The sequence below is a fragment of the Vanellus vanellus genome, assembly GCF_965231255.1.
Source record: "Vanellus vanellus genome assembly, chromosome: 20".
Lineage (NCBI taxonomy): Eukaryota > Metazoa > Chordata > Aves > Charadriiformes > Charadriidae > Vanellus > Vanellus vanellus.
In genome coordinates, this window is record NC_138925.1 from 5,029,636 (window position 1) to 5,053,704 (window position 24,069).

Consider the following 24,069-nt stretch of genomic DNA (forward strand, 5'->3'; position numbering starts at 1 on the left):
TGCTCTCTCTTCTGCATCGCATCAGTGGAATAAGGAGGAAGCTTTCCACAGAGCAGTGTCTTTCCTCTAAAGCTGCTGGTGGCTGCTGACATAAAGCCCTGGACTAACAGGACCAGTTGGTTCAATCTGCTGCCGAGCTGCGTGTACCTGGTTAATGCCATGGTGACTCAGGCTGCTGCCCGTGCCCTGTACTAGCCCTGTACTCGCCTTGCAGTCGCCCAGGCGTTGAGCAGGAATCGCTTCCTCTGCTTTCAGTTCCACACCTTTGTTTGTGCAGCCAGCCTTGCTGTTTGCCTTGTGGTTTGTTTCTTCGCTGCTGAGGTTTGTTCCAGTTTCTCAATCACCTGTTCTGACGTGATCCTGATTTCCTGCAGTATTTCTTCTCCTTCCCCAGGGAAAGGCATGTCTGCTCCTGGCATCTGTCCCTGTCTCCCTTTGTGAATGCTGAGGCAAAGAAGTCATTTAATTTTTTAGCAATGTCTATCTTTTCTGTCAATTAAGTCCTCTTTCCATCTCCTAGAGGCCCTGCTGTCTCCACAGTTGACCTCCTCTTCCTTACTGTGCTTCAGAAATGCCTTATTTAGTACTGCTTTTCATCCCGACATTTTCTATCCTGTAGCATAGCGTTACCTCACCTTATGATGATCCATAATCTTCCCTGCTCCTGCCCTATTCCTTGATTGCCCCAGGTCACCCTCACTCCTCTCATTTTTCCTTTTTTACCCGTTGCCCTTCCTTGTTTCTTTCCCATGCTCTTTATCATATGCGCTCCCGCTGTGTTTAGCACTAAGTGACGTGAGGAACCTTTGAGGAACCTTTGAGCAGATGGTACTTTATCTTTGAATGTTTCCCCTCTGAGTCCCCTTCTCTCCACTCCTTTTCCCTTTCAAGCTCTTCAGTTCTTCCAGGGTCCTCTAGAATATACATCAGAAGGTTCATTGCAATGATTAGCCTGATACTGGATCATCCCTTCTGCCAATTACTGATGTGTCTATCAGTCAATATGTTCCATGTACTGTCTGTATGTAGGCATTATATGGCATTTCTGCCTTTCTGCCTTTCTGTTTTTTTTTTTTCCACCATGTATGTCAGGAGATTCCAGATTTGCTGTGTGGGCTGCTCAGTGCTGGTCTGCAGAAATGGATTGGGTGCATGTTGTTGGCTGTTGTTTCTTGCATTCTACTTCTAATAGCACTCAAACAAAGGCTGAAAACCCTGCTCTTTTGCATCGCGCTATTTTTTGTTGTGAGCAAGTACTATATCCACATGGAAAATAACGCTTAGCAGGCCTGTCATGCATGGGAGAAGATGCGCACACAGGGTTGAGATGGTCTGCCTGTAGCGCTTCGTTCTTTTCTGTTGATCCATCTCACCTATCTTTCCATTGATCTGTCCATCTTATTGAAAGTTCCTATGTAATCTTGCCACAGTCATCTTCTATCTGTGTGGCTTACCATCTAATCATAGAATCATAGAATTGCTGAGGTTGGAAGGGACCTTTAAGATCATCAAGTCCAACCATTAACATACCCTGACAAAAACCACTTCTAAACCATGTCCCTAAGTACCACATCTACCCTTTTTCTTTAAAAACACCTCCAGGGAATCCACTGGTCTGCAATCTTCTCTGTAGTGCGACAGCACACTGTGATTTTAAAAAAGTCTTGAGACATAACACATACAAACAAATGAATGCCTTGGCTTTTCTGAGGTCCTACTAGATGGGTGTATACCTAAAGTTTAGAATCTGTATTTGGCTGTTGTTTATTTGTCTCCTTCTGGCGTGGGAGATTTCTGAAACTCACTGCTGTGGTATCTGAACTCAGACATGAGAATTTTAGAATTGTATGATATTTAATTCAAGGAACCCTCCTTTCTTACTCTTCCCCAAGTAAGCAACTTGGATAATGGAGGTGAATTTCAAAGGGAAAGACAGACAGATTAGGGATGTACAAGACCTGAACGATCCTGCTCAAGAAGCATCCTTAAATAGTGACAAATAAGAAAAGGAAGGCGGGAGTGTCACCATCATTGGAGGGGATAAAGGAGGTGGGGTTTAATGCCACAAACATGGGGTGAAAGCAGGAATGGGACTTACTTTATTTGTACCTTGCTTACAGGCACTGCTGTCAGGACACTGTTTTATTCTCTCTCCCTTTCTTTCTCCTGTCCTCCTCTCATGTTTGCAGGTTCTCTGGCAGTCAGCACTGCGGACATATACACTGTGCATACCAGTACAGAGAACATTACCACTGCCTTGACCCAGAGTGCAACTACCAGGTAAAGGAATGGTAAAAAGTTATCAGCACAGTTACCTGAATGTAAAGGGGTACAGCCTAGGGGAGATGTGTGTCCTCCTGTGCTTTCCTCCCCCATGCACGCACATGCCTCTTCACTTTTCCACTCTGTAAGAGGGCAAGAAATATTTTGAACTTACTAGAACCCTATTTTGTTCCCATTTAACCTAATCTAACACCATTTAACCAAACCCAGACCACTATAACAAAGAGCAGAATATAGATCAGCTCAAGTCAGTGGGAACAACTCCAGATTTATATCAGTGAAACCAAGAGAATAAATTATGCTGGGTTACAAATTGTGCCTGAAACTAGGGAATGCTGATCTGTTAGTCTGTCTCTTTCCCTCCTGCTGCCCAAGTGACATTGTAGCAGCAGTACTGCAACAAAACACCCAATAAGACCAGCAGCAGTCTGGGATTTGTGGGGAAAGCATGGGGGCAGGAGCATGTGCGATGCTGTAATTACTGGGAGAATTGCCAGGGTAGCGAAGTCAAGCCAGCCGAGTCATGTGCTGTGTTTGTTTACCCTCTTCCCAGGTCTGTGAGTTTGACACTACCATTTCTGTGGTCAGGCTGCATGTGTGTAAGTGGGAATCCCAGAGTTTGCCTCTACTGTGCATCAGACACAACTTCAGCCCTACCCCAGGAGACCTCTGGGTCTCAAAGGGATGAGCCTGACCACAGTGTAGGAAGTTGATCTGGGTCTGCTGAGTTTGACTGTGGGTTTCTATTGATCAAAGGAGGGTTTGTCTCTGGGATGCGTGTAGTGGTCCTCCTAGCCCAGCATTTGTTAATCGAGATGAGTCTGTCCCAACTGTGACACAGATATCTCTGCACCAGAAAGAGAGAAACACAAAGGCTGGAAGGACAGAAAAAACTATTATTGTGATTGGCCTCATGATTATTTCCTAAGGAGTCTGGAAGCTGCTTGCAAAGGAGCTGTCTGGTCTCGCAGGGAATAAGGATTTAGGCTGCTTTTTAAAATGCAAATTATTTTATGGCTGAGATATATTTTAGAATAAGTAACGCTCTGTAATAAGTGGGCACAAATTAACGATGATTGGCAATAGCAATCCTGTATGTACGCCCTGGGAAATCATACCTCCAGCCTCCAAGGGATTCCTGTTGAAATCTATATCCATATATTCCCATGCCAATACCAACGAGATTGATCAGGATTGATATTATAGGAGGAAAGAGTGGAAGCGATAATCATTTGTTTCCTATGAGGGAGACTAGAAAAGTTGTTAAACATTAGAATACAGGCCTTTTCAATTACTCCTCAAAATAAATGGATATTGATTTCTTTTTAAAAAAAAAAATCAGATTTACTTTCCCACCTTCACTGTTAAATATTGATGTCTGTGGGAAATAGAAATGAAAAGCTTCATTTTAAAGGCACTTAGCCTGCTCTGACTGTGGGGTACCCCTTCATTAATTCAGGCAGGTAGAGGATGAAAGGGATATTCTGGTCATACAGATTTAGCTCTGAGCTCTACTACCATCTTTTTCTGTGACTGGAAGAAAATTCTGTGTCCCTGTTTTCCTAATAAAGCCATCCTACCTTGTAGGGGAGGCACAAAACTTACAAATGGGAAGATAAAAGAGCAGAGTGTTTTTTCCAGTTTCTAGTCTGACATGAATGTGGCAGCCAGTGTCTTGCTAACCACTACAGTGAGTGATTTGGAAGTTTGGATTACTCTCTTGTAGGCTGTTTAGTTCACTGGTTTGCTTTCTAACTATAGTAGTTCTTGAGATAGTAGCAGCTAAAATTATGTTAGAAGAATTGCAGTCTTAAAGCTGCAGGGAGCATATTCTGGACATCACCCCATTGTCATGTTTACTCTACAACTTTTCATGTGTATATACTTTCCCCTTACCAAGAAGATACATGCACACAATTCCTCTTTAATCTGACTCTCTTGGGGCGATTACTGCTGAGCTTTAAACTCCTGGTACCATAAGTTTATTAACAACAACAACAAAAAAAACAAACCACCCTGCCCCCAGGATTACTCACCCACTACCATCACGTGTGTCTCACTGTCTGTCTCTGTATCTCTCCAGAGATTCACTAGTAAACAGGATGTGATTCGGCATTACAACATGCACAAGAAACGTGATAATTCCCTCCAGCACGGCTTCATGCGCTTCAGCCCCTTGGATGACTGTAGTGTTTACTATCATGGCTGCCACCTGAATGGGAAAAGCACACACTACCACTGCATGCAGGTAACAGCTGGACTGGGGAATAGGTGGTAGCACGCGAGGCAAATGAAGCGCCATTGTTTGAGCTGTGTCCTTTTTGGGGTGGACTGAAAGGATTCTTGAGTTCAGGCAGCTCAACGCTTCCGTTAGTGAGCAAGGGGCTGTCCCGAGGCAAAGGGGTGACATTCGCAGCATCTCCTGCTCACTGCTGATTCAGGCACCTCTTTGAAGAGTCTGTGCCCTGTCCTCACTGCACTTGCCCTGCCAAGTGTTGGGAAGCACCTTCTGGTTTTAGAAGCCTTGTGGATGCAGTGAGGCAAAGCAGGTCTCGTTTTTCTCGCAGTCTTGGACTTCACTTGTTCAAACAAGTCCCGATCTCTGAGATTCAGGAACCTCTCTGTGATGCCACTGCCTCTACTTAAATCTGATCCTTGAAATCAGACTTTTCTGTGACACATCTGCCCTTTAACACTGGGTTAATTTCCTTCATAATCAATTTCTAAAGTAATTAAACTTTAATGTCCCATATCTAGACTTAACACCCCTGGTTCTCCATCTCCTTCACCAGTGGTACTTGTCTGTGGTGTAGGCTAGGAGCTTTGTTTCAAGAGCCAGCCAGGTTCCAACAGCAGCGTAACCAGAGTTGGAGTTGCTGCATAGATGTAACTGACGCCTTTACTGTTTATAGACATCGACACGCCAGGTTCTTTGGGTCTTACCCTGATCGTTCTTCACATTAGAGGGTTTGATACGTACTTTTTTCACTAGAATTGTGGCCTCAGCCATTGCCATAAGAATGTGCTGTAGTTACAGAATAATCAGGCAACCCTTGGTGAAAGCTTTTCTGTTCTGAAAACTCAGGTCTCACCTCCTACCCTATCCCATCAGTTTAAGACCCCAGTTGAAGTCACAAGGCCTTAGTCACATGCTTAAATGCTTTGCTGGGATAGACTTCAGCATATGTTTAACTTGAAGTCAGGTAAGCTTTCTGAAGTCAATGGGGCTTAAGCACATACTTAAATGTTAGGCATGCACTCAAGTACTGTCCTGAATAGGGTTGGTTTAAGCATGTGCTTACAACATTTGATAAATTGGGAACTTCATGTGACTTTTTCTCTTGAGGACATTTTCTGTTGTGCTTCCATAATATTGATTGTTTAGTTTCTTCAATTGACCAGGATGGGATTTGTTTAATTTTTTTCTTTAGAGTACAAGGAGTGTTTCACAGCTTTAACTCACTCTGAGTTTGCGTAGAGACCCTCGTTTACACAACTATATATGGGTAATTCCATCCTGTGCCCACTGTCTTCCAGTAAAATAATGCCCATGTAAGCAGTGTCTTACAGGAAAGGTGTCTGAATATAAACTCCCAATTAGAGAAAATTCTGCTTAAATAGCAGATTTTGTGCCATCCATCTCATGCGGGCTTTTTTTTTCTTTATGTCCATAATTGGTGTGGATAAAATTCAGTTAGTTGTTTATATAAACTGACATTTTTTTAGGCTTTAGCACCAAGAGCTGCATTGCAAATTATTCCTAAGGAGGTTTTTGTTTAATTCTTTTTTTTAATGCCGTGCAGGGTCTGTCTTTTTTCAAGGTGTCAGTGTGGAGAGAGAGAGGCTCTTTTATATTGGAAATAGCTGGAGATCCTTTTTATTTTTTTTTTCTGGGTATTTGTCATGGGTTTTGTTATTGCCTGTTTGAATCAACCTGGGCTGAACTAAGAGGTGGTGTTTTCGTTCTCTTCACTTCTGAGATGGTGCAGGCATTGGCACACGTTGTGCTAGAGAAGAAAAGAAAAAAAAAAAAATCCTCCCTCAGCAGGGCTGAGGACGTTTTCAGATTCCAGTGGTTTTTTACTCAATATGGCAAAGTTGCCCGCTTTACCCAGAGGAAGGCAGGTTTTCAGCATTCCGTCCTCATCACACCATTCCCATTTGCTGCACAAGTTTAAAATTATTGAAGTGGTAGTCTTGAACAGTGACGGGGGAAAAAAAAGTCACTGGTTTGCTAAGATCAGCTGAACATAGGGTTTATGCTTTGCTAGAATGAAACCTGTATATTACAAGCTCATGTTGCACCACCCTGCCTTACCTCCCAGAAGGACTAAACAGGTAAATAACTCATTCCCACTCAATTTTGTATTCCCCAAATAGATGAAAGTCCTACTTTGTTCTGTGTCACTCCACGATAACAAAAAGTAATGGCATCTGTCAGTGTTTTCTCCTTAAGAGCAGGAACCCTGCTTACCGCCTCCCTAAGCAGGCACTGTTATCTGTAGCTGGTCTTTTATCCCTTTGCATCCTCCCCTTCTTTTCTTACTGTTTCATGCCCAGAGTGTTCGTTTTTTTCACAACTGCTCTATCAGTCTTTAGATTGGGAATGAAAGTGATGACTTAATACTCCTAGGAGAAGTGCACAAATGGAACTATTAAATGTGTGTGTGCTGCTCATGTGTTTATTATTGCTGGTAATAATGGTAAGCTGTTAAAACGCTGTGCTGATGACTCCCTGTTTTGGCCTGGGGTAGGTGGGTTGTAACAAGGTCTATACAAGCACCTCTGATGTGATGACCCATGAGAACTTTCACAAGAAGAACACACAGCTCATCAATGATGGGTTTCAGCGGTTCCGTGCCACAGAGGACTGTGGCACTGTGGAATGCCAGTTCTACGGGCAGAAAACCACTCACTTTCACTGCAGGTGAGACAGCAGGGAAGGGGAGGGATCCTGCCTCAGAATTGTGTGGTCTGTTTGCCTCCATCTGCCAACTCATAAATTCCAGAGTATACACAGAGACTTCATTTTCCCTGCTGTGACCTCAGTACTGCTCTTGAGAGAGCTTACGCTCCAGGGCAGATGTGATTTCCAGGATCTTGCCACAGACCACTCTGAAGGCAGGAGTGTGATCTGAGGTGATCTGGGGAAAGGGTACCCACTAGAAAATTCATCCTAAATCATATGGGAAAGAGATCAGAGAGCTTCCCAGTTCTCCCACATGGCAGCATGTTTGCGTGCCTTGGTGTCACAGGTTAACCTATGGAAAGCTCCTCAACCCCTTTGCAGCCAGGGCTATTGTCTCATACTGGCCCCAGTCCTTATCCCAGAGGGAGGCAGGTGACAGCAGTTGCGTTGTGCTCCTAGCCCACACAGCCAACCACCCTTTCCTCCTCGATGCCCTTGCAGGCGACCTGGGTGTACATTCACCTTCAAGAACAAGTGTGACATTGAGAAGCACAAGAGCTACCACATCAAAGATGATGCCTATGCCAAGGATGGATTCAAGAAGTTCTACAAGTACGAGGAATGCAAGTATGAGGGCTGTGTCTACAGCAAGGCCACCAACCACTTCCACTGCATAAGGGCAGGCTGTGGCTTCACCTTCACCTCCACCAGCCAGATGACCTCCCATAAACGCAAACATGAGCGCCGGCATATCCGGAGCTCAGGAGTGCTGGGCCTGCCTGCCTCTCTCCTGGGGTCCAAGGATAATGAGCAAGAGGAGTCCAGTAATGATGACCTTATTGACTTCTCTGCTATGAGCTCGAAGAACTCCAGCCTGAGTGCCTCCCCCACCAGTCAGCAGTCTTCCGTTTCTCTCATAGTCCCAGCTGCACCCTCCTCTGGTGCTGAGCTTGCTTCCTCACAGGCCAGCAAGTCTGCCAACAGCATGACACCAGCCACCAAGATCTCTGGCCTGCTCTCCCAGGCTCTTCCCAGCAATATACCCTTGGCCCTGGCACTCTCCAACTCAGCACTTCCTGGTACAGCTGGATCCTTCTTCCCCATCATCCCCAGTCGGGTCTCTACACCACTTCCTGCCAGCTCAGCTAACCTGATGACTGCTGGCTCTTCTGGCACCAATCCAACATCATCTGCTCCTGCGGATTCCTCATCCCAGGCCATTTCAGGATCTGGTGAGGCAGCAGCTACTTCTTCTCCAGCTCCAGCGGCATCTATAATGGAAAGGATCTCTGCTAGCAAGGGATTAATCTCTCCTATGATGGCCAGGCTGGCAGCAGCTGCGCTCAAGCCCTCTGTGGCACTTGAAGCAGGTAAGTTACCCTCATCAGATGTGCTAGTGGTGGGAGGAAGAGCTATGCCTGGTGACTTGGAGAGGAGTGAATGAGAAGGTACCCAGTAGTCCATGAGACTGGAGGCGGGGAGGAAGTAGTAAAGGAGGGAATAAATGGGAGAATAAACTTGGTTGTGTCCAGTTAACCCTTGAAGAGGGCAGTCTTGACATGGTTTCCTGCGCAGCTGGGCTATACCCATGTGGCCAGAAGAGAGGCAGGAAATGCAGCTTTGCCCACAAATGGAGAAGGCTCTTACCAGATCTGAAGGAAGAGTGTTGCCATGTGTATTGCCCGGTTTGCTGTAGGCTGAAAAGAGAGAGGCATTGTATTAAAAATGGAAGTGAAGAAAAAGCTTGGCAATACTTGCAGCCCATACAGCAGCCTGAGCCCTCTTCTGCAGACTGTATCGAGTTTTGGCTGACCTACTGGTGTCGATCCTGTAGCTCATTGCCAATTGTTTTTCTGATCTGGGGGGTTGATTCTGTTCTCCAGATCTGCCGTCCCAGCTGTGGGTTTGGAGACAGTGTTGGTACAGTCCACAACCCGGACCTTTTTCCTGTTCAGTTCTTGCAAACTGGGCTTCTCTGTCCCTGCAGCTCCCTGAGCTGGAAGGGGCAGCGACACTGTGAGAGGGGTAAAAGATGGGAATGAGAAGTCCCCTGGGGCAGCCCATTGCTCCTCCTGCTGCCACCTAGACCCGGGGCAGGTCATTGCAGGTGCCCAGCCCTGCCAGCAGGGACATGGGTCTCCCTCAAGAGCACAGTGTAACTTCACAATCTCCTGCTGAACATGGTCAGCTCATGGTGGGCAACGAGGGGTGGTGGAGGGGAGGTTCTGCCTGGCAGCACCCCAGGGCGTGGGGCTGCCCCATGGGCTCCTTCCCCAGGGCATGGAAAGGCCGGGCAGGCTGCTGGCCCATGGGGGTGTGAGTGCTGCCCTTGTTCCTGCTACCCGAGACCAAACGAGGGAGGAGGACGAAGTGATCTGATTAAAGAGGGAGGGGAACTTTCACATACTTTTAAAATTATTATTTGAAAAATTGTTTCCTAAAGCAGAGAAAGGTCATTGAGGGAACTATTTTCCTTTATTTTTTAATAAAATGCCACTTGCTGTCTGAGAAGCAGCTCGCCGTCAGCTGTACTGCCGGAGGGTAAATTAATATTTTAGTCACTTGGGGATTGTGGAAAAAAGCTCTGCAGACATGTTCCTGTCAGCAACTTTTTTTCCCTCCTTTTTTCTTTGCTGTTCTTCCTAATTTTTTTTCTTTCATTTGTTCTCTCATTTTCCCCCTTTCTTCATTTTTCTCTCCCTTTAATTTGAGCTTTTCTTTCATGGACTCAGCGCTAACCCACCCACTCCCCAGCCCCCCAAAAAAAAATATTCACCATTTTTGTGGGGACAACGTGATGGTGGTGGCAAGAGGTCGTGCGGTTTGAACCAGTCCCATTGACTGTCACCTTCGATAGCCCCGACAGGGCAGATGCTCCTGCTGGGCACGCGCAGTGGCGGGCCATTGCTGTCGCTACGGCAACGCTGGGATTGGGGACGAGAAAGGGGGCTTGACTAGCAGTCGAAAGCTGCCACATTGCCTCAGCATTAACAGAGTCTTTAATAAACGCTTAAGAGGCAGCCCCGCAAATTAGTTATGACAGTTTGTGCAGAGAATCAGGTCTCCCCCACGCTCCTTCCGCCCTTCTCCTTTAAAGGGCCCATAGCCTGGACAACTTTGACATAATTTTGCAATAATTATCACTTGAAGAATTTCCACGCTGGAGTGGACGTCAGAACCCATCATGTCAGCTTGGCAATAAACGCTGACCAGCAATCCCAGCACTTCCCTCCCCCCACACTTTTTGCTTTTTCCATTTATGCACTGGTGCTAGTGTTTTAACTTACTTATTTGCCATTGTAACCTCATTTTAGACCTACATTTTTCATTTAATTTTTGCATGTTATTTCGGTGTCTTTCTCAATCAGGGAATGGACAACCAGCAGCTCCCGGACGGTTCAATCCAATTCAGGTGAAGCAGGAGCCTGTGGAGGCCATGGGATCCTCATCTGCCGCCAGTCAGGACTCCTTGCAGGAGCACAGCTTGGACTTGAGCGTCAAGGATCATGGGTGAGAGAAGTGCGCGGGCAGGCACACTTAGCTCTTTCCAGCATCAAGCTCTGAGAAGTTTCTGTACCTGTAATAGGAGAGGACACAACATGTTGGTGAAATGCATTTTCACAGTTGCTGAGTTGGACACCCCCAAACTGTAGGCAGGGAGGCTCTCTCTTCTCCCCCTCAAGTGTATGTTCTCCAGACGTTTTTTGGGGCTTACAAGCACCTACTAACTCTGACAAGAGCCTCACCTCTTGTGCTCCTCTCTGAAAAACGAGCCATTGGCAAAGCTCTTTTTTTGACTTAGATTCTCCTGCTGTTGTCATCAAGAGCTGATCGAAGGCTGCTCCAGTGCCACACTTCAGCACACTTTTAGCAGGAGCATTTGCACTGATGTAATAGGGCATTAAATCAGGTCTGAGAGAGGCACCTTCCAGAGAAATTGGAAACATAAGACAATTGGGTGTCAGGCTAACTCTGATCTGGGTCTGGCACGTGCTAATCTACCGTTATGGTGATGAGTCTTTGCAGTCGCGCAGATCTGAATGCACCTGTCTCAACACCTATGGAGAGGTGTTGTCCAGAATCTCTACTGAGAACAGGAGTGCTTGGGGATTGTCCTGTGTGGAAAAACTGCAGAGAAACTGATACTGGGGATCAGTGAGCCTGTTAGAACTATTACTGATGCATGTGAAATACTAAGGTTGCCTTTCAGCATGCTTAGCTGTGGCCATAAGGATGGTGTCCCTGGCAGTGTGAGTCTTCCATCAGCATCAGCCCTCATTTTGTGGCATATTTTTGAAAGTTCTAATGGGATGAAGGAGTAAACCATGGGGTGGGTTTTGAGTCAGCTAATAAAAAAGTGTGATGGTGTGGACACTGGAGGAAGAGGTTTGGACTGTTTAATAGCTGAAAGAACTAAGTTCTGCAAATTTGGGATCCTCTTTCTCTTCATCTTGGCTATCACAAGTAAAAGAGTTTGGCCTGCCCAAGGGAGGGTGGGCATCATTCTCTTCCTCCGGATGCAGCAGGTGAGAAGTGAGGCAGCTTGAAGGGAGAAGGATTAATCTCAGCGCTCGCAGTCCCTGTGCACATCTTAACTAAACCCTGTTGGTTTGTGTGTTCCAGTAATGAATCAAATGGCCACACAGTCTCGGCAAATTCATCTCTTTTATCCTCGCTTATGAATAAGGTAAGAGCCATCCATCAAACGCCTTTCATTCCCCCCACCAAGAGAAATTAAAGCTGCGATGGCGGGGAGGGGGGGAAGAGATGCGTTTGTTTTTTAATGTTTTGCCTCTAATAAGATGAGTTTGTACCATTTAAATTTTGAGACCATTTTTCATCGGGTATAATTTCAGAGCCACTGCTTACGAATTAATTTAATGAACTGGCTGAAGAAATATATTGCAGCCTCTGACACCTTTTTTTTTTCTTCATCCTTTCTAGACAGAGGAGGGCTCCGAAAGATTTTTTTAATTTTTTTTTTTTTCATTTTTATTTCCAGAACCTGGCAACTTCTCTCTTGCTCTCTTTTTATAGTTACTCATTTTGTTTATTTACTTAAAAACATTTTCTTTCATTGGGGAGGGGGAGGAAAATAATTTTTTATGAAAGACAAGAAAAAAATTAGAAGTTTTGAGCCAAAATCATCAATTTCTGTCTTTCTGGTGTGAGTAATGGTGTTCAACAGAGCCCCCTTTACCATGTTCTAGAATATTTATTTTAGATAATGCACGGTTTCTTTTTCCTTACTTTTTCCTTAAATTATACATCATCTCAAATATATATTTCCCTTTCACATGATAAATTCTACTGTACCAAGATTCATTTTGCTGTTGTATACAACTGCAGTAGAGATCAGGGCAGCCTTTGAGCTATGCTTTAATATCCTACTATATGATAGGTTTTACAGGCATAACTGTTGCCATCCCCTTGGCTCTGGGCGTTACATGCATCAAGGCCATATAACCCTCAAGAGAGGGCAAAGTGACTTTGCCTAGTAATCTCTCAGCTCCTTTCTCTCTTATTTCATCACTCTTTTTTTCTCAGTGTTGTTTAATTTCTGCGTTTATCCTTATGCCGCTTTTCTCCTCCATTGGCTTTCTGTTACAGTGGGGTTTTTGATGTTTCCTTTTAAACTTAACTTCTTACTCGTTCCTGCGTATTGTCCCTTTAGTGATTCCAAATATGTAGCCCTTTTCTCTAGTGAGTAAATCTATTTAGTAAGTCTGCTGTCTGGGGTCCTGAGTCATTCTGAAGGCCTCAGCTCAGAGAAATTCTGTTTCAATAGATACTTCACTTGAAAATCTTCAGGAGAATATGAAATTTAAGCATATGCTTAGAAATAAGCATTTGTTTGTGTGTAGCCCTGCAGAAGATTCTTTGTGTTGTGCAAAATAAGTGTAGCGCAGGTACAAAATATGAGTTCTTCAGGTTTTTTCCTTTTTTAAAGAAGAAATGGGATTAACTGATGACATAAACCAGCAAACAATAGAGCCCACTGATTTGAAGAAGCCTATTCCAAGACTAAGGATTGCAGAATCAGGTTCAGTGTGCTCAGGAACACATCACGCTTGCTTCTTCCTCTTGCTGCAAACAGTTTCTGTTTCTGGAGGAATCCTTCATTATTCGTCTAGGAAAAAGAACCCTTTATAGAAACTGAATGCCCAGAAAACACCAATGGAAAAATACGACCTGAATTTCTGACTCCAGCCATAAAGAGCTGCAGTCTCCACATAGCAGCAGGGGCTTTACCTTCAGGGGCATTAAGAGAGACTCAAATAGCCAGGGTTCCTGTAGTGGATTGCAGTTTATTTAGGGGGGTTGTCAGGCTTAATTAACTGATATTTATAAAGGGCTTCAAGATCCTCAAGTGGGTGGAGTTTATAATGGCAGTATTGGGCCCAATCCTGCATTTATTCATGCTGTGAATTTCACTGTTGTTACGGGAGGTAATTGAGAGCACAACAAAACAAGAAAGGGTCTGCGAAATTGTGCATTTATTCTGAAATAAAATTTTCTCTCTAAGCATTCTTAAGTAACTTTTTTTTCTGTCCTGCACATCGTACCTGGACCTCTAAACCTTCTCTGTGTAGAATCTATTTGAAGCCTTTCACACAAGGCAAATTGTGAGTCCAACTGCCTCTTTGTGGAGGATATATCCATTTAGCACACAAAGTGACATAGTTTCTTTACTGAAGTTAGTAAGAATTTTCCAGGAACTTAAGTGGAGCCAGAATTTTTCCCCAGTTGAATGAGATTTTCCCCCCTCCCGCCCCCACCTGATAGTCACTTTAAAGAAGGAGACATCCTTGTGGCGGGGATAAGATGATTGTAAATAAACTAGAGCTTACCAGTTCTATCACTAGCTCTGTACCGAGACCAGCATTTTGTAGGAGCTATATAGGGTTATTCATGTTTAAGCCTGCACACCTTTTCCATACTCCGGGTATGTCTCTTTCCACCTCAGATTCCCCATGTGTAAAATAGACATGATGCTTCATTACTTTACATGAGAGCCATGAATATTGGATGGGTACCTGAGTACTTTGTGTTAGTTGGGTGGAGGATGCAGAAGAGTGAGGTGTTATTAAGCAGCCTGTGCAGACTTCTTGTCTCTTAAACTTTGAAGACACAGCTTTCTGGGGGACAGTCCTGAGGGTATCCAGACTGGCAGTGTCCATAGCTGTATGCTGGGCTTGATGCAGTGTCTATGTTCTTGTTCCAGATGTCCAAGACCAGTGCTAGCCTTGGCAACCTGCTGAACATTAAGACAGAAGGAGATGGCAGCCAGGCTGGGGCTGGAGAGCCAACACAATACTTGGGCAAGGCAGTGAAGGCACTGGTCCAGGAGAAGCTCTCTGAGCCATGGAAGATGTACCTGCGCCGGTAAGGACAGCATGGAACTGGGAGTAGAGGAAAGGGGAAATTATTTCCTTTGTGAAGTGTCTGGCTCATTAGTTCACACTTGAATGCAGAGTTCTCTTGAGTTTAAAGGCCTAATTCTGTGATATGCTGGTCACCTTCTGGAGTGCATGTAGTCCTCGGTCCCTGCTGCCTGTGGTAGATGTTAATGTCCTATAAGAAATATCTGTCCACATAGAATTATTTTGCAAAGGGATCTTGAGAACCAACTATAAGCACAGATCTTCACATCGTACTGTTAGCCTAGACTTCATCGCAGGCTCCTCTTTATGTCCCCAGTCTGCAAGTGCCGGCGACCCACCACAGCTTGCTCTTAGCGCTGAGCTTCTGTTGGACCATGTTCAGTTATTATGCACAGATCACAGAAGCCTCAAAATGCTTGCTGTGGCATTTCCTCTGACCATAGGAGTAGGCCACTGAAACAAAATCAGGAGTATAATGGGTATGGGAACTGGGATGGCTTCTGCTGTTTTTGTTGTAGACAAGGAGGCTTGAAAGGAAAATGGAACAGATACAAAACTCACCCACACACAGACACGCGCACATACATGCCCAGACACATGCTTTGAGCATACACAGATACACCCAGGCAGACACATATGCGTTTCTGCTCTGACACAGATCGTTGCCTACAAATGCCTGTGGACACTTTGTAAATCACAGACTTTCATGGAGAAGACTAGAAAGTCTTCTAGTCCATCTGCCCCTGGCCAGTGTGAGATCCTTCCCTGCAATCTATTTGCATTTTGTCCAGCCTAGTTTTAATTATGCCAAGCAGCGTGGCTATTTTCTTGTCTCTGGGAGCATTATTCTACCACCTATTATGTTTCACTGTCACGATTTTTTTCATGGTATGCTGCCTGAATTTCCCTTTTTGTAATTTTGTTCCAGTTCTCCTGGTTATATCCCCTTGAACCACAGCAGATAATTCCTCTCTGCAGTTGGAGTTCACCCCCTTCAGATAGTCACAGACTTTTAGCATACCATTTAACCAAGCTTATTTACTTCCTTTAATCTGCCTTTGTAAATTAGTCCCCTCAGCCTACTGATCATGTAGTTGCTGTTGTCGTTCTTGCTGTTCCCTGAATGGGTGCAGAACTGGGTTGCCATTCCTGTATCACCATTCCAGATACAACGAGCTTCCTGCCCCCGTGTATGCAGCTCACAATTGTGCTACCTTGTTTGCATCTATAATGTGTAATGTATATGTATCAAGTTTACCATCCACTGTTACACAGGATTGCTTTTAATATTGCTCTTACAAGTCCCCTACATATAAAAACACCCCCTACCCCACAGATGTAGTAGCTGTATGTTTCCAAATAACAACTGTCGTATTCTGAACCTGCTCCCTTGTCTTGCAAGGCCTCTCTGTTATTTTTCTCCTCTTGCACTGGTGTTGCCAACTCCTCCCAGTTTAGTATCTTCTGTGAATTTCATTAACGCGCTGTTTACTCCTTCTCCTACATTACTAATGAAGATGTTAAATAAGCTCAGACCTAACCAAAGTCATCCTTGCAGCATTCACAAGATACCTCCTCCCAGCTCAGTATGTTGCTGTTTGTCATTAGCCTTTGTTTACGGTCCTTCAGCCAGTTTTCAATCCATGAGGTAGCATTCACATCCAGGCCAATTTGAATTAATTCTAAGCATATGCGAGACTGTATCAAAATGGTTTACTAAAATCCAAATATATTGCATCCCTTCATCCACTAATTTTGTAATTCTATCAAAAAAAGCAATTAAATTTGTCTGGCAAGATTTATTCTTTATAATCCTGATGCTGTTTATTGCTCATGGTTCCTTTATCCTCTAGATGTTTAATGATTTTCTCCTCCCTCTTAATATTTGTTCCATTACTTTACTGGAAGGAGAAGTTAAGACTAGAGGTATGATAATTGCCAAAGATCACTTGTCTTTTTTTCCCTGAAAGAATCAGTACCTAGGTTTTAATTTTTTTTGCCAATTTCCTAGTACCTCCCTCTTCTCTATGGCTTAAAAAATAGCAAATAGTAATGCAATCAGTTTGTGAGTTAATTTCCATTGCACTTCAGGACATACATCATCCAGACTGGCTGATTTGTGCATATTTATATTTTCCAACCAGTCCCTTTATCTGCTCTTCTAGAAGGTCTTCATTTTATCCCTAATTGTCTGCTTTGTCTTTAGTTTTCCTATCCAAAGTACATTTTATAAGGCAGCCATTTTTGACTCATCCCCTCCCATTTTTACTAGGACCTTCTTTCTAAGTACAATACCTTTGTCCCTGATAAAAAAAAAAAAAACTTTAGCTTGGTTTCTTTACCTCATACTACACCTTTACTTTCCTTCATCTTCTCCCTGCAAGCCTTAACTGACTGCATGTATTCGCATATATGCGCTGACTTTCCTTCTCCAGTACAAGTTTTTTTTCCTTTACCCTCGAATTGTGAAGAGTTCCCTCCTGGGACCACACGAGCTGCTGTTTGTTTCTTGCTTTCCTGCTCATCAGAGCAATTGTAGTCTGTTGTATCTTAATTATGCAAGATTCTCCTGTTAAGTTTCAAATCCTTCCTGCCAGTGTTTTTTACTTGATTTCTCAGTTCCCTGTGATTCTGGAGTTTCCAGAAATCGCATGTATTTGTGCTACTCTTACTAAGTCCGGAGAATCTCAGCAGTGGATGAGCAGTGAAACCCTGCTTAGTTGTTTTTACCTTCTTGACCATTTCCTCCAAGATGACAAGAGGCATCTCTTAGGTGATGGCTTTTGCTGTGGTTTTTGCATTGCACCATTGTTTCTTCTGTACTTCAGGGATTGTGCTTTTCATTATTTACGCATAGTAGGCTGTAATTGCTATATAGGCGATACTTCGTCTCTCCCATCTATTCCCATCTATGTGATACCCTGTTGATTTCAAGGGGGGGGAGGGGTGGGTGGATTCTGGATCTAGATTTCCTTGAACCACTGTTGTTTCTTGCCTTTTGCTACTCCCAGTAGATTGAAACAGGGGAAAAAAAAAAAAAACCAAACCAAAACTGTAATGCTTTAGTAGTGTCCTTTTGGTCTGGATTTCCCTTTATTTACTGACCTTTGATCATTCCTCAGAGCCTTGGCTTTCATACATAGGCACTCAAGAACACAATGATTTTCATCTTTTGTTTCAGAGTAGTTCTGTATTTGCTCCCACTACATGTGAATGGGAGTTTCTCAGTCAAGTTCAATTGGAGAAAAATTAAGTTCTTCTTCTGCATGTTCGGATCTATATAACAGGCAATAATGAAGCAATAATGCCAGCAGTGCTGTTTGTGCAGCAGGGACAGTGATGTTAGAAAACAGAATGGTAGTAGAATTGAAAAACAAAGAAATTATGTCTGTTCCAACACTGCTTCTCCTCTGGGGCCTTCCGTAAGATGCCTGCTTGTCTGCTTTGGCCAGGTTTGGTACCAAGGATTTCTGCGATGCACAGTGCGACTTTCTCCATAAGGTGCATTTCCATTGTGTCGTGGAGGAATGCGGTGCCCTCTTCAGCACCCTGGATGGAGCCATCAAGCACGCCAAGTAAGTAGGCGGGCGCAAGTCCTGGGAAACCTTGAGAAAACTCCACAACATGCACACTGCAGGACAAGAGAGAGACCTTACTGAGTAACTCTATTCAAGAGCAGGAATGTGGGCGGTCCTGAGGGCAGCAGTTTGGGTATCCATATGCTTCCCGTGTGCTCAGCTAAAATTTTTGCAGAACACTGTGTGCTCTTTAATTTTGTTTCACAATAAATGCGCTCAACTTGTGAAAAAGAGGTGCCTCTCACAGTGTTGACAAGGCTGAGAATTGGACATTTGTGTTTTCCCATAGCCTACTTGACAGACAGTGTGTGTTCAAGGAGACCCATATTTCTCACAGTGCAGAAATACACTATACAAAGAAATCAGAAAATATGGGAGGGAGAGGATCCTGTAAACCCAGCCATTGTCACAGGATACAGACTTCTTGTGGAGTAAACAGCTCCCCATCAGTGCAGTGTAGAAAGCATTTTATTGTTCATGACAAATCTCTTTTAACAAGTTTTCCCTTAGTTTATATGGTTTTGTTTAAGAGGTTCACATCACGTGAATAAGGATCTTGAAATGAAGCAGTCAAACTGTCCAGCCCAACAGCATCCTCCTTCTCACCCTGCCATGTTCTGTATTGTAAAGCCTTTCTCATTTCACATCATTTTGGAAAGCAGCAGACGGCACAGAGTTTGGTAGCCAGAACTGTAGGCTGGATAATGTGGCCTATATTACAGAGACTCTATAGCACACTCAGAACTCTAGATGACTCCTGGGTGAAGAATGACTTTCAGATATTACAATGAGGGGACTAGCAAAGAAAGGGTGGGATACTGGAAATCTTCCCTGTTGCAGATTTCTACAGAGCATAATCTGCAGTTCAAAACCACACAAGTTCCTTCTAAAGTCAGTGGAAGATTTGCCCCGGTAAGGAATGAATAAGGCCTTCAGTAGCTGGCTACGTGACCGATTCTGAAGGGGTTTAAAGGGAAGGAGATGTTGCAAATTTTAAGACAGAAAGATCTGTTAGCATCGTTGGTCTCTGGCGTTGGATAGTTCCCTGTGGTTCACTACTACAAACTACTGGCTTCTCACAACAGCCATGGGAAGCTGCACTCGTAGGCGTATTGATCTTACTGACTGCAGCGATTCTTGCATCTCTGATTTCAACATGGTTTTGTTGAAAGGGGTCTCCACCCCTCTTAATGAATTCTCTTCTCTTCACAGACAGTCTAGGAGGCCCTTAAGCTTTCCACAAAGTTTACAGAGCCCCTTTTAGAATTTAATCTCAGCTAATTTGTTTGCAGACTCCTGCCACATTCTTGTTTATGCTCAATCAAGGTATATGCAATGGTCGAGAATTTATGTCTGAATTACACTGTCTTTTTGCAGTTTTCACTTCCGAACTGAGGGTGGAACTGTGAAAAGTAACTCTGAGTCTCCCTTCTCAACTGCTACTGAGAATAAGGCTTCACTGGCCCCTTCATCACCATCTGCTACTTCTGTCACCATGGCAAGTGCTCCTGCACTTGACGTGCCCACTCCGAGTCCAGCTACTGTGCCCTCTGCCCCCACACTGCTAGCTTGGAAGCAGCTGGCTTCAACCATACCCCAGATGCCTCAGATCCCAGCATCAGTGCCTAACCTGGCAACTTCACCCTTGGCAACAACTTCCCTGGAGAACGCCAAGCCTCAGGTCAAACCCGGATTTCTCCAGTTCCAGGAGAAGTAAGTTGTAGATGCTGCTTGCCTCCTTATTTCCTCTCCAGCCTGGCAATCGCCTCTTTACTGCTCCTCAGAGCTGCAGTACTACATCTACATTCACCCGCTGAGAGATCTTCTGTCTAGAAAGTACTCCAGGCTTTATCTCACAGTCTAGAAAATACCTTCAGTTCTCCTAGGAAAAAAAAAGAGAAAACAGGACTTTTGAGTGCATCTGGGAGCACTCTTAGGTACATGTTCAGAGAAACACCTTGCTGACGTATCACTGAAGCCTTCTTTATACCTCATGAGAGGTGTGCAGAAATACATGCGTCATTGCAGTATTTTTGACACTGAAGGCTACAGAGGCGGTATAACACCTTTAAAGTTTTCAGCATGACACCTGACTAGCCCACCTCCAGATCTTGCTGCAAGTCTGAGACTTACCAAGAGTTTCTGTAGTTGAGCAAAGATCAGTGGGCAACTGAGTGCTCAGTCATGCAAAGGTGAGGTGTTCCTGGAGCAAAGTACACAGAACTAAGAGTGGATGTTTACAGATTGCTGAAAAGAAAGGTTGCTGGATTTCTCCTGGATTTGTCCCTAGTAAGCTCTGCTGCTTTTTCCTAGGAATGACTGGGGTCAGAGAGTGGAGGGGGCACAAGTGCTTGGACTGTGCCTTACCAGGAATGGGTGTCTCAGCAGCTCAAGGAATACGGAACAATTCTCTCCCACTTCAGATTTGTCAGAGTTTTGCTGTCCTGGCTGAACTTCTCTACAATTGTAATGAGTCTCCTTAAATTCTGTGCCTCTGGTTTTGTAGTGTTAGTTTACAAAGTAATTCACAAGGCAGGTGTCTGGCAGAAGGTAATGTACCTTGCTGAACTTTTTTAGAACATTAAAGAAGTTTCACAGTGTTGCTGTGATGATGGTGTTATTTCTATTACATAGACAGAAAGAGGCACAGAAGTTACATGGTTTACGGGAGGACACAGGAGTCCAGGATCAGGTTAGGCATTACAGCTTAGTCATTCAAGCTGGTGGCGTATCAGTCTATGGGTCGTATATTGACAGTCATTAGCTGCTTTCAAAGAAGTCTATTAATTCTATTTCACATGTCTGAGTAGGTGTCACTGGGTACAGTGCTTGGGATCCAAGAGATCAATGTTCAGCTACTTCTGATCTGACCTCTGTGCAGCTAGAAATCCATGGAATGGGTGGGGGGAGTAAGGTACCAAAACCATTTAGCTGATTAAATAGATCACTGCCAATTTTGTCGAATCAGGGAAAGCCCTTGCACCTTGCAGTGTGCATGCCTAAGAGTTTCACTTTGGTTACATAAAATTGAGATGGGAGAAACTATCAATCCATTGAGGTAAGTACAGGTAGAAAGGGAGAAACGGCATCCATCCAGATCTTGAGAGAGCTTTAAATTGGAAGACTACAGAACCCACCATGCATTGCTGTATTTTAATAATCTTAAGAAAGTGCGCTAGCTTGGTGGAGTTGCAGTAGTGTTGCCAGCATCAATTTTACGAAAGAGGAAGGTGGCTATGGGAAATATGTAGGCCATGTTCGTAACAGAGGCTTCAGCCGGGCTCCCCTTGAATTAAATTTTGGCAAAGAAACAAATGTATGAAATGAGTGAAGGTGATGATTGGGTTTTGGATGTATTCCAGTGATCCCTGCCTGGCAACGGACTGCAAGTACGCTAACAAATTCCACTTCCACTGTCTCTTTGGGAACTGCAAGTATGTGTGCAAAACCTCTGGCAAAGCAGAATCCCACTGCCTGGACCACATCAACCCCAACAATAATTTGGTGAATGTGCGAGACCAGTTTGCTTACTATTCGCTGCAGTGTCTCTGTCCAAACCAGGTAAGAGCAATTCAAAGCAGTGTTCCAGCCTGAGTATGTGGGCAGGAGAAGAAAAATGGGAAAGAGCAAGTAGACTACCCATTAGGAAGTGAGGCTGAGTGTTTCATGCCTGGTCTAACTACAGAACCATGGAAGGGTCTTTATTAGTGGCCTAGCAAAATGTTTGATTTCAATCAAATTGAAAATTGCACTGCTTTTATGTTTCTTTGACTTGGGTGAAGTGGGCAAGGCAACTAGAATGATCTAAGAGACACAAGATGAAATAAAATAAAAATCTATGATGAATACCAGGGAAAGCCATGAGTTAGGTTTGGGATATTTCAATGTAGACTACTGCAATACAGAATACGTGACAGCAATACAAAATACACGACAGGGAACAAGTTTGCATTGCAGCTTGTGGAAGATAAAATGGACGTGATCTACGGTATCAGTTCAGGTCTCTCTCATGTCTCAGAGGGACAGCATTAGTAGCAGGCAGATGAGAGTGCGTTTGTTTTAGATATGCTTAAAGCAACCTCCCTGTTTGCTCCTCTCTAGCACTGTGAATTCAGGATGCGAGGGCATTACCACTGTCTTCGTCCTGGCTGCTATTTTGTGACTAACATCACCACCAAGCTGCCCTGGCATGTGAAAAAACACGAGAAGGCAGAGAGAAGGGCTGCCAATGGCTTCAAGTATTTTACCAAGCGAGAAGAGTGTGGCAGACTAGGTGAGTTTTCTTCTTCTTCCCCCATCATCTTTCTCATGTGGTCTGTCCCACGTCCAGGCTAAGAATGGCATGTGTTAGAGCCTGCGAGTTACGCTTAAGATGTATTTGGTCATTAAACCACTAATCAAGAAATGGAACAAAACAGAAAGCAGTTCCTGATCTGCCTGAGTTGAAGCATGTTTTCCCAAATAGACCCAAGTTAAATGGATAGAAACTGTAATATAGAGGATTATTATTTATTTATTTATGTATTTTTGTCTGGAGATAGAGTTTCCCCTTTGTTTTTCCTTTTTATCAAGGCCTTTTTTTTGTTTGTGGTTTTGTTTTTTTTTTTTTTGTACTTTGTAGTCTTTTGGGCCTACTGCTTGTCTTGGGTGGGGTTTAGGAGTGCTCTTAGGAGTGAAGAAAGGCATAGGGGAAATGGCTGCTCTGATGAGTGCCTTGTGTGAAAGTCTTCCTGTATCAAGCAAGTTGCTGCTTTGCCCAATTCCAGGCAGCTTCAAATGCAAGTTGGGTTTTTTTAGCCATTGCCAGTGCGGCATATTGAAAGCCAAAGGGCAAATAACCGGTGACAGCAGTATGGAGAAGAGAATTCAATAAACTACTCCCTTCTCCTCCAAAACCATTCTCCACAGCCACTTGTGTGCAGCAGGGAATACAACGCTGGGTCTTTGTGCCAGCCTCCCACCGGAGCACAGCCTAAGGAAACACCTGAGATGTGGCACAGCCTCAGACTGTGGCTTGCCCACTTGCCAAAATTATTAGCTGTGCTGTAGTAGTTATTAAATCTAAGTGCCTCTAGTGTAAAGCTGGTAAAACAAACGCACAGCAACAGAAAGTAGACTTCATTCCCGGGGAGGGATTAGAGCTGGAACTCAGGGCTCTGAACTGGGGGGAATCCCTAAAGATATCTCCAGCAGAGCTCTATCCTGAACTGCCTGGGATTCACTAAACCCTTCTAGTTGTGTTTTGGCTTACCAGTATCAGACCCAGTCTTCTCTATCGCTTCTGGTTGGAACAAAGGCTGAAGCAAAACAGGGTTCAGAATAACACTCCTGGGTGCTGTTCCCTCCCATTGCAGGGAAACAGCCACAGTAACTAGAACCAAACTTTTATTTTCAGGTTTGAATACATCAAGAATTTGTACCCAAATGGTAGCTTGTTTGTGGTAACCAGGGTAATGAGTGTCAACACGCCACAGCCAGTACTTACCCAGGTCTCATTTACACATGTCAGTAGATTCAGCAGTTGCTGTTATTTACTCAGCATTAGGTGTTTCAGGTGATAGCAGGGGCTAGACAAAGCAGGACAATGATATATGACACCCAGCCTACATGGATGCCCTAGCAACAGGCGAGCCTTCACCTGCCCTTTGCTGATACTGTTTCAGTCCCGCCAGCACTGTTTGTTCTCCATCCCAAAGAACAGCACAACGTGATGGGGAGGGCAAATGAGGTGGGGCTGTGGGGGAGTGCAATACCTAAACAAACATAAACTTGGCATGCACATAAAACGCTATCTGTGAGCTAAAGATGGGCTGGGCGATTCAGGAGCTGTTTGGCAGCGAGGCGTCTACAGGCTGTGCGTGTGTCAGCAGTGTTTATTTTGGGGACTGATGGGGTACACGCATCCAGCAGTATG

The 24,069-nt window shown here is 44.3% G+C and overlaps 1 protein-coding gene across 1 annotated transcript in view; it reads left to right on the forward strand.

Moving 5' to 3' along the window:
- The window catches only part of CASZ1 (castor zinc finger 1), a gene marked incomplete at its 5' end in the record, with an annotated part of 92,280 nt that overhangs the window by 57,952 nt on the left and 10,259 nt on the right, over nt 1-24,069 (forward strand). Inside the window, 11 exons of the mRNA XM_082493599.1 lie at nt 2,190-2,280; nt 4,367-4,531; nt 7,038-7,210; nt 7,694-8,562; nt 10,561-10,702; nt 11,816-11,879; nt 14,418-14,578; nt 18,030-18,152; nt 19,533-19,868; nt 21,518-21,716; nt 22,257-22,428. Coding sequence (XP_082349725.1) covers nt 2,190-2,280; nt 4,367-4,531; nt 7,038-7,210; nt 7,694-8,562; nt 10,561-10,702; nt 11,816-11,879; nt 14,418-14,578; nt 18,030-18,152; nt 19,533-19,868; nt 21,518-21,716; nt 22,257-22,428 — 2,495 coding nt within the window. The remainder of the gene's footprint in view (nt 1-2,189; nt 2,281-4,366; nt 4,532-7,037; nt 7,211-7,693; nt 8,563-10,560; nt 10,703-11,815; nt 11,880-14,417; nt 14,579-18,029; nt 18,153-19,532; nt 19,869-21,517; nt 21,717-22,256; nt 22,429-24,069) is intronic.